We start from the raw sequence: 11,251 nt of genomic DNA on the forward strand, positions 1-11,251 counted from the left end.
CACAGTTTCAGTTTGCACAATATGAGGGTTGATGGAAACCCGCCTACTGACTCAAAGGACTCAAAGAGGTGCTGAATATTCTTGACATGACTGAGTTGAAAGCAGTATATGTCCCCTGTGGAATAATCCACAGCATGTTGATGAGAACTCTGTTCTGTTATGTCACCTCCTGCACTGCAGCATTAGGAGGACATTTTCAAATAGAGGAAACATTTAGCAGAAAAAATCCCGGACAATAAACTCTCCACTGATGCTGTTATTCATGTAAACAGTAACATTTGATTTTACTAACAAATTACTTTCATTTCTGATGGAGCCCTCAGCTCCACACTGCTGCAGAGTCATGCATGTTATACACAGAGGAGATGTAGAAGAAGTGAAGTAAAGAAGAGCTGTGGTGAACATGCTGCTGTAATGAGAGATGCACTACAGACAGCAGTGTTGAGGAAAAACACAGCTACCTTTAATCTGTTGAGATAGCGTTTAGAGTGAACCACCAGCAGATCCTCTTCAGTAGCCTCTTGGGCTTCCACGATGTTTCCATCAGTGATGAACTGCTCCTCTGACACAAAGACATCGTTTGATTAGAGTCAAATATGTCCAACATACTTGAGACTGAAAATATCATGTTGTTGTTACATGAAAAAAAAGTTGGAGATTTTATAAATATAAATAACCTAAGTTCTCTGTGTTCGTATAAACACCATATCCTGGACATGATCATAGCCAGGATAAGCCTCATAAACAGATTATTCATGTCTATAACTGCATTTATTTTGTGTACCAATAATTTATATTTTTATGATGATATTCAAAGTAATTCAGTAACTACTGCAATATCTTGATGTTGAGATTATGGTGCAAAACTTGAGCATGATATTGGCCATAAAAACCACACTAGTTAAAATTTGAAGAATCATCTACCCCTTCTTCAAGTATTGCAAAGACACACTTTAAAAATCCAAGGTTCTCCTTAGTCAGCAGATGCTCACTTCTTTATTTTGCACTCTTCTGAAACTTTGATTTTGTGGAGTCATTAAGCTGCATTTGGCACTTTCTATAACAAAGACAATCTGTGGTGCTGTGACAACAACTTTGTGTGAAGTGGTGCCAGTTAGCCACTGACAGTTTTCTCTTGGCCTTGAACTCTGTGCGGCCTCGACCGTACCGGCACACTCACACAGATAGTCTCCTCTAATTATCTGTGCTCCATTGCTCTGCCTTTCCCCTCTCATGCAGCTACATCTCACCTCCCACTCTTTCCTCTTTGTTCCCCACCTCTCTGATCCACTCTGAGTGATTTCACGTATGTCAGCTCTGGAAGACGTCATCCCCATCTGCTACTCTGTTCCTCTTACCTTTTAAGAAGTGAATGACTTTCCCCCACTTCCCTGCATCAAACGGGTGAAGCTTTTCCAGGCCCATGAAGGTGATGTTGTAGTCTGGGTGGTAAACAATGGGCAGACATGTTCGAGGGATGCTGCTGTACAATTCAGTGTGGTGAGAGCTAAAAAAAAAGTTTTAAAAAAATGCTGTTCAGTTCATCACAGCTGCATTATACTTACATGGAGTGACTTCTCCAGTGGCTTAACCCTTTGAAACCTGGATCAACATCAGTTTTCTTGCGCTGCATTCAGACGCCTTTCACAAGCATTTAAACCTTTGAAATGTGAGCACATCGGTTTAATTTTTTGGGGGGTCAGTCAGTCATTTTCTGTAACCGCTTGTCCTTGTAAGGGTCACGGGGGGGCTGGAGCCAATCCCAGCTGTCATCGGGCGTAAGGCGGGGTACAGACTATCACCAGACTATCGCAGGGCCGACACATATAGACAGACAACCACACACGCTCACAGTCACACCTAAGGGCAATTTAGAGTCACCAATCAACCTGAGCTGCATGTCTTTGGACTGTGGGAGGGAGCCGGAGACCCCCGAGAGAACCCACGCAGACACGGGGAGAACATGCAAACTCTGCACAGAAGGGCCCCTGCCCATGGACCGAGCCCCGTTCCAACCGGGTTTTGACCAGGGACCCTCTCGCTGTGAAGCAACAGTGCTAACCACGACGCCACCGTGCCGCCCGTCACAGTTACATGTAGGAATACAAAAAGACACATTATAGCTTTACTGGCAGCTAAAGCTAAACGTTGCATTTTATAAAAAATGTATTCACACTTTTTCAGCTTTGAATAAAACCTTATTTAATATTTTAATATTGAGCCCATTTTTTGGGGTGGAGAGAGAAGGGATGACAAGCACCAAAGGCACGAGGTTGGAATCGACCCAAAGCTTCTGCTGCGAGGACACAGCCTTAGTACATGAGGCTTTACCAACTGAGCTATTGGGCGCCCAATGCTCCTTTGATTTCTGTCAAAAACATTTTTAAAAAAACCTCAGCAACCTGGCATAAAATATCTCAGAAATTGCTAAAAACAGTGAAAATGATCTGAAAGTTAGCTGTAAAAGATTAAAATAATCATTAGAAAATTAACCATATCTAGGGAAAATATCAAGAAAACCATATTTATCTCTCCTTGCAACCCAGGAGGCTGTGGAAGGAAGAAAGCAGAGCAAAGCTGCTAGTTATGCTAGTTATTGTGAAGAAAAACTTCTGTGATTTGTAAACATCTGAAAATGTTGTACCTATCCTGCTGTCACGAATAAAAACAGTTGGGAAAAAAAAGTATATTTAAAACTACTATAATTATATATTTAAAATCAGGTTACAGAAAAAAAAATACATGTTTATTTTTATTTTTTTGTTAATTATTATTCCATCACTTCTTTCAGGTCATTTCCCCCATTTGTGTTTTACTTTTCTTTTTCTTTTTTGTACAAATTTCAGGTAATTTTCTGGTGGAACTTTTTTTTTGAGGATTTTTGGGCCATTACATATTCAGTTACTCATAGCCCTTTTCCATGATTTTGTGAGAAATCAAGCCAATTTGCTCTGGAGTGTCATGATTCTCAGAAGTGGCATGTTGTTTGTGTTGCTCACCTCTCTTTCCCTTCATTATCTTCTTTGTGAGACATGTTTTTCAGGCATTGCTTCTTTCATCTGTGGGCAAAAAAAAAAAATTACTGACAGACACATGAATTCACTGACCTGCAGGTCAAACTACTGTAAATGTTAACAGTAACATGAATAACATTTATTATTAATAATATTTTTGAAATGCTGTAATTTTCCAATGTGTAGCAAATACATTGTGCCCACGTTACTGCATAAGAATGGGGGATAATAATAAATTCTGTTGTACAAAAAGTAGTTCTGACCAAGAAATCTGATTGGTCCACAAGACTTTTTAGAATGTGTTCAAACATGCATTACAGCACACCTGCCTCAGTACTAGGACAATTACTCCCCTGTTTCCGAATAATAGCTCCAGAAGACATGCAATTATTACTGCAATTATACAAGTAGGAGGCAGCAGCACGTATATCATTGCCACTATTTTCATAACTAACTCTCATTAATGTAAATAAGGCTGAACAAATACAAATTAACAGCCACCTCACGAATGGTGTAAACTATAAACTAACATAAAGACGGCATTAATCAGCATAAACCACCATATTCTGCACAGATATGTACAAACACACAACAAAAAAGTGGCATTTGTGTGTATGACATGAAAACAGCACACTTATCTGCAAACTAAAAACCACTTAGTTGTGATCTAGGCAAGATGGTAAATATAGGGCTAAGTCATTGGGACGGCAGTGAAATGTGAAAGGCTAAACGCCATCAAGAAGCAGAATATTTCAGTAGATAACAAGATTTTAGGAATTTTGGAAATGATGATACCTCCATCTTTTTTCATTAACTGTGGCGTTTGGGCTCCTTGCTCTCGAGTTATTGGAAATGTTTGTCATCCTCTGGCATCCCTTCATCTGTGCCGTGACACGGAGCTACTAGCTTAAAATACAGGTAAAGTTTGTGGGTGTAATTGCTAAATTTGGTCCGCCGATATCTTAGTTGTACCAAAACTGAGCAAGCTGAGCATTTCTGTGTTATTTAGTTTGGGAAACTCCACGATCTCTTGAAAGTAGACTATATGCACGAGTTGGCCAGCAGACTGAGGAGGGACTAGAAAATGTGTCTGTTGCTAGTTTGCTGCTAAGGTCAGACCTACTCGCTGGAGTAGTGAACCACATTTCATTTCATTTAGGATTCTACTGACATGACTCATTGTTTTCCAGGAATTAGTCAGACTTAGTGTGTTTCCATGGAAATGGAGATAACAGTCTCTAAAAGCTTTTTATTTTGAGAGCTGGTAATAGTTGTATAATCACAAATATTACACTCAAGGATGTGCTCAAACGTCATTTGAGCACTTCAGTGATGCTTGCGGACCTCGGCGCAACATGCACAAGCACCTCGGCCCTGACCGCATCACTGTTATGCTCAAATAATGTTTGAGCACACCACATGGGTGTATTATAGTGAAGTCGGCACACCCTCTCGTGTAATATTCATGGATGTACTATAAGGAAGTGATAATATTAGACTCGTTCGATCCTACCCAGTTCACCGGCGATCGAAAAGCAATGCATGCCAATTAGATTTGTGACCGACCCTAGCCCATGGAGTCCCTGCCCACACGGCTGTATCCAGATTTATAATAAATCCATGGCTTCATGCGCCACTGAGCAGCTCTCATAGCAATGAACTAGGCCCCGCCCCCACGGCTGTATCCAGATTTATAATAGATCCATGGCTCAGTGACGTATGAAGCAGAGAACAAACTCTTTTTCTGGGTTTGGAAAAGTGTAAAATACCTGGATCTACTGGCCCATAGAGCATGCGTAGTAGTGATTAATGACAGCCGAACGCGCCCGTGTGCGGCCGATTATACCCAAGCACTGACTCCGAAGTGAACAGCGCTCGTTCATGAGCATTCCTCTCGTAGTAGCTTAGCTTATTAGCAACAGCTGCTGACAGCGGTTTTAATATTTACGTGATAATCAGATAATGGTATATCTGTCTCTACACACACACACACACACACACACACACACACACTCAAATATACATACAACTTATCAGGAAAACATATCGTAATCATGACCGGAGAAATTAAATTAACAGAATCAAAAAGTGTTGTGCCCACAAAAATGTAATAAAGGTGATACCTTGTAACATTGCCCCGTGTATTATTACTTAGCTCAACTTTACGTTAATACTACCTTCAGTTCCGTGTAATAACTGTCACTAGTGCTCTGCGCTGCTTCCTGATAACCAGTTGTTTGAATACAGACCGTAGACTGTATATACAGTTTATGATACAGACACGGTATGACGTCCATATTACAGCTTTACAGCCAACAGCATATGGATGTGTTGTAAAATGGTCAAAATGATGAATTATGATTTAAAAATATCCATTACTACAGCTGGCATGAAGTCTGTGTTGTGTCGGGGACTCCAAGAGTTACATGCGCGTGCAAGTGGTGGAGTCCCGCGTGTCACATGCGCGTTCATTTTATGTCTGGAGAAATATCTATATATTCAGAAAATGGCGCATTTTACGTCTTTAGGACTTAATATTTTTAATAATGCTATTAAAAATGCATTCTGAAAAGTCAACATTAAATTTAAAAAAAAAATATCCAGTGATTTAAGGAGGTCTCTTTCCCAATGTTAAGCAAATGGGGGAAAGTCTTTCTGGGCCGGTGTGCATCATGTGACGGTGCAATTCCTCTTTCAGCCACTATGTAAATTTTGCTTCAGAGCATGGCACACTTCCTGGGGGCCTGCCCTAGCCCAACCAGCCCAACTTTCCCTGACTTCATGCAAAAGAGGACGGCAATAATTTCACGATTTTGAGGTGGCCACAGATTGTAGAGCCAGTCTTCAGCAGTCGGCGGAAAGCAACTGTGTCACCTGGCTCTCAGCTGATTGGTTCAAATGACTCATTATTATGACATGTCAGATAAACTTTTTATTTTTGTTGAATTTCAGAGATTTGGAACTGATTTGTCTTATTTGAAGGTTTATCTTGTTAACAGAGTGCATGTTGTGACTTATGATAGTGTTTTGCAGTCACAAAGACTAAATAAATTCATCATAAACTATACAAAGTCTATTGTATAGTGTTTTAATTATTTTGAAGAAGGAAGGAAAGGAAGGATTAGTAGTCTAAGTCAGTAGTCTAGTCTAAGCATCAGTAGTCTAAGTGTGATGTGAGGATTCTGAAAATAACATGTTTACAGATGTGAGGCCCTGACCATGGGCTGTCTGACTGATCTGAGAGCTGTAATGATGGTTTTAATATATTGATGCAGTTTGAGGGTGACAGAACCACTCAGCAGATTTATAAACAGCACAAAATGACATAATGCTGATATAAATAAGGAATTCATGTAAATGAAGGCTGAATCATGAACAGAAATCACAATTCTACTGTATAATATTTGAAATATTAACACTGTCTTTCATTACAATAACTGGAGACTGTAAACAGACTGATAAACAGATCTGATAAAATCTGAATGAAAAGGAATCCAATCTATGAGGATGTGGGAGCTTCGGTGACTTCTTGTACAGACTGGAGGATGCTGGAAAAGTCAGACAATTGTCCGACTTGTTTGCAGCTTTTTGTCACCGCCCCCCACCACCCTCACGTCCGCTGTCCAGGCGAGGCGCAGTTCAGCTTGAACCATGGATGTATTATAGTGAACGAACGAACCTATTGCTTAATTCAAGAGGCCAATTTCTCGCGCATGCGCAATGACGTATATATGTTTCAAAGACGCAACCGGACAAGGAAGCGTGTGAACCGACAAAAGCATACATAGACAGACACACACACACACACAAACACACACGCGCGCGCGCACACACACACATAGACATACACACACAGCTTCCAAACGTGTGTGCACGTGGCTCTGCTCAAGTTTATGTCAAAGACAAAAGCCACAGTGTGTGTGACACAGTATGGTTGATGGACGGACAGGGAGGTCTGGGAGGGTTTCAGCAGTCAACACAGTCCAGCAGCAGCCGATGGGACTCACCTGTCAGTGTATGAAGAATAACGCTGCTAAGCCAGCAGCTGCAGGAAGCTCTGAGAGTTTGTCCCTCAGGGTTTATTCTGGTTTATTGAAATTCCTGCTCACAGAGAGAAACCCTGTTTTTCCGGTGCCGTTTCTTGACAGGATTCTTTATCCGTCTAGCTTGCGAATTCGTGTTTACTAGGATGGAGAAGGTATGACCCGCCTCACTCTGCCTTTCATTGGCTTACACTGACATCGTTACCCTAACCACAACCAATCGCACTCCTCCTATTAGGACCTAACCAATACAACCAACGAAAGCAAACGAGTGCTTGCCAATAAGAAGGAGCGTAGGGCGGGTCATTCCCAAACCATCCTAGGAAAGCAAGGCTCGCGCCCTGCGCCAACTGCGCCGTCAGTGACGTTGTTAGTATGGACGTACATTTAAAGCAGAAGAGACATGAACTCCAGAGAGCTAAAACGGTCTTTTTTTTTTTTACACACGTTTGTCCTGTTGTTTAGTCATCATGTTGCAGATAATCCAGACTATGGAGCAGTGGCGTGTCCAGACTGTATTTACAGGGGTGGTCCAAGTGGGGCACTGATTTATGCAGGGCTGACATGAAGTATGAGCGATGCTGTGGGAACACACACAGGTAAGCAAAGCTTTTTAATTTACCATTTATAATGACAAATAACAGTCATTCATATTTTGAGCTTTACACATTTTTTTGGGGGGGGAAGTTTTTCCTTAGTGGATGTGAGAGTCTTAGGACAGATGGATGTCTTATGCTGTAAAGTCCTCTTAGACAAATTGTGATTTGTGATAATATGACTTGACTGTATTTCTAGGAAGGAGGGAATGATCTTTAAGTTGTTTGCATACAACATCACTCTACTTTGGAAAATTGCAGATGGGGAGCAGGAGGTGATGTCTGCATGGAGAAGTGCTATAAAAATGTCAATTTTCTTGTGTTTACGGCTGTGCCAATGGTGCCAACCGGTCTAGTCAGGGAAAAAAAGGGGTGGGGTGGGGGTGGATATCTGGTGGTGACACCTAAAGGCAAGAAGTTTAGAAGACAGTGGGAAACGGCAGCAGACATGGATTAGGAACAAAGGAACACTTTGCACATCAGATAAGACAGGTGGTTTAGAGAGGGGGAGATTGACCAAAAAACTGCAAAAGGACTCCCGCACACTGTACTAGACCTTCATCAGGCAAACAATTTGTGTCAAATGAGAAGCGGTCTTAAAAAGGGGAGTGGCTGTAAGTCAGCAACCAATCACATTCCCCATGTGCAAAAAACAACCATTTTAAAATTTTACACACTGAAATATACAAGACAGAGTTGAAAACTCAAACACTGCGTATAATAACAATCATAAATGTGTCCCCAAAAATGCTTCCAGACAATGGGTACTTCAACGTTAAACCAAATCCTCAAAACAATATAAATGACAAAAAAAGTATTAAAAAAATAGTACATACTCGAAGATGCAGGTAGCATTAATAAATGAGCCAATAGGCATACATTTACACTGTAAGTTAAGAGCAAAATCAATCAATGAAAGAACCCCAATTATACAAACAACAAGGCAAGCAATTCAACAATATGTACATGTGTGAAATGACCAACATATTGATCTCTTTTTTTATTCAGACTGCTTAAATTAAATCAGATAGGTACCTATAATTAAATCCTACAGATAGCAGTAAAAAAAAATGTTCAACACGTTTTTAACATTAGTGGAGGAATATAGCATAGCATACCTTGTATTAATGTTATGGCCATTAGCAAAACGTGAAAATTGATGGTAAAGGGTATTCAGGAATTAAGACAGTAAAATATTTCTCATAAAATAAAGCAGAGGGAAAAAAAATGTTTGTGTGCATTCTAATGATGTTAGCTTCTCTAATGTAACTCAAAGCCAGTCATGCGACTATTTTGGGCATGCACCAAGAGGTTGTTTTTCACTTCTCACTTAAAAAGCTAATGCAAGGCACTGTACTGTTACGGTTAGAGGAATGAAGTTATGGGATAGTTTGCTGCATTTCATAAGTATAGATGTTTTTGAAAAGAAATACCTGACTCAGAACACCAGCCCCTCAAATAGGATACAAGGATAGGATTTCATGCATGTTATCTGACTTTTATGATTATTAATGAGGAAATCTCCTTTTTATTTTCTCAGTTACTGTATGTGCTGTTTTAAGTTGGATTTTAAATTATACATTTGTTTTATTTTATGATGTAGTGTTTACCCTCTTAGTGGCTACTGCGGATCTAGATAAATAAGTAAAAAATAAATAAAAATTTTTGGTGATTGCATTTCATTCATGCATTTTCTGTGACCACTCTTCCTCTTTCAGGTTGCATGGGGGCTGGAGCCATATCCAGCTAACACTGGGTGACAGTTTGGCTACGCCCTAGACAGGTTACCAGACTGTCACAGTGCTGAAACATCCAGTAAAAAGTCACCCATTAACCTGACCTGCATGCCCTTAGACTAGGAGAGCTCCTCTTCTGTGGAACCATCTTCCAGAGTCTGTATAAGGGGCAGACACCCTCTGTAGCCTACATTTAACATTTAGCTTAAGACTTTTCTCTTTCAAAGCCTTGGATCTCTGTAAATGAAAACTGAATGAAAGTCCCGAGATAGCTTTTGCTATAATTTGGGACGAGATAAATACAACTGACGTGACTCAACTTTGCACAGTTACAGCATTTTTTTCACACTATGTCAGAATGTGCACTGAGGATTTGACAAACACAATCCTTTTTACTTTCACTTCAGCAACACACTGAATGTTCCCACAGGGATCAATATAGTTTCATCTGATCTGATTTCAGTCTGTGCAATAGCTGCTGATAAAACTCCCCTGAATGTTGTGAATGTCTCTTTTGTAATAAAGCAATATGAATACACACACCATAGGTTTTAGCACTTTAGTGCAGTCAAAATGTCACCTTTACCTCCTGTGGGTTGGATGGCTCTGTAAACTGGCCTATTGGCAGCTAAAGGAGTCTATAAATAGCAAGATATGTAAATGCCTGTTAGGGGTAACAGAGATGGTGTATCGCTGAAGTGAGGAAAGCAGTGATCTCTCTGCTGGGCTGGCAGCCTCAGAGAACTCCAGAAAAACTCTGTGATATTCCTGAAATAACATATTTTTAGTGGTATATTTTTAGCTCATGTTCAGTCCCTATACTTTGTCTGAAAAATACTGCAAGTAGTTTATTTCTGTGGTATTAATATTTTAAGAAGCATTTGTTTTCATGAGCACATCCTGCCATAATTAAAAAACAGAGAACAAAAAGACACAGGGAATAGCCATACAGAATTATCAAGTTACAGCCTATAGTACAAAAGAATATCATCAAAGACTCATGTTTCAAAGTAATCACATTGACTGCATACTTGAGGAGACTGTGTAACTGAGTGTTTTTAGTGCTAACATCGAATGAAAATGCTATTTTAGTGATCATTTATTTAGTCTATTTTAATCACATATGACAGACAATAGAAACATTTATGGCAGATGGAGCCAGAGTGATTGGATGACACGCTTAACCTCCATTCTGGTCTTGCGTAAGTTTCACTTTGAGTTGGGATTCTTAGTAAAACTTGCTGCAAAGTTTTGGTGCAACTGCAACCATTTTACAATGTTATATGGTATTGACAAAAAGTACAACTAATATTTGATTTAAGAGCATACATTTGCATAAATTTAGCCAAGCTGACAGAGAGGTGTCCAGACTGGTCAGCTCCTTTATTGTTAAAGAATGCATCAAAAAGCAATAAATCCACTACAATAATTAACGTATTTGTCTCTGAGCAGTTTGTCATTGATGTTATCAGGAAATATTGCAGCATTGTCCCCAGTCCATCTCCAGGGCCACTGTGGGAGCCCTTTCCTTCCTGAGACAGGCATTGTTATGAAGAAAGGTGCAGGCGACAGTGATGTCACAGGGCCTGGGGAGACCCGCAGGTGGTGAAGGCCCTGGAAACAGGACTGGAAAAAAAAGATAAATATATAAATATTCATCAAACCTCTAATAATATTATAAGCAGCAGTCTTCATAAACACAATATAAGAAAAAAAAGACTTTTAAATGAATGATGATAAAAAACAATAATAGTCACAATGTTGAAAATAATAACAGTAACTAACAAAATGCACCTGTGGTATTTTAATGTATGTTAATGAGACACACACACACACACACACACAAACTGGTTTGTATTGAG

The 11,251-nt window shown here is 39.9% G+C and overlaps 1 protein-coding gene across 4 annotated transcripts in view; it reads right to left on the reverse strand.

Moving 5' to 3' along the window:
* hdac11 (histone deacetylase 11) overlaps window positions 1-7,226 on the reverse strand; it is a 40,883-nt gene extending 33,657 nt beyond the window's left edge. The window contains exons 1-5 of one of the 4 annotated variants that reach the window (XM_088082594.1): window positions 7,022-7,225; window positions 3,000-3,059; window positions 1,566-1,660; window positions 1,359-1,442; window positions 462-562 (exon numbers count right to left, since the gene is read on the reverse strand). In XM_088082594.1, the coding sequence (XP_087938720.1) occupies window positions 462-562; window positions 1,359-1,425 (168 nt within the window). In that variant the 5' untranslated portion in view covers window positions 1,426-1,442; window positions 1,566-1,660; window positions 3,000-3,059; window positions 7,022-7,225. Of the gene's footprint in view, window positions 1-461; window positions 563-1,358; window positions 1,508-1,565; window positions 1,661-2,999; window positions 3,060-7,021 lie in introns of all 4 variants that reach the window. The other 3 variants (XM_088082589.1, XM_088082585.1, XM_088082583.1) reach the window with 3 other exon arrangements.
* Window positions 7,227-11,251: the final 4,025 nt, after the last annotated feature.

Source organism: Plectropomus leopardus, chromosome 2 (genome assembly GCF_026936395.1).
Source record: "Plectropomus leopardus strain MGB_pleo_1.0 chromosome 2, ASM2693639v1, whole genome shotgun sequence".
In the NCBI taxonomy this organism is placed as follows: Eukaryota; Metazoa; Chordata; class Actinopteri; order Perciformes; family Serranidae; genus Plectropomus; species Plectropomus leopardus.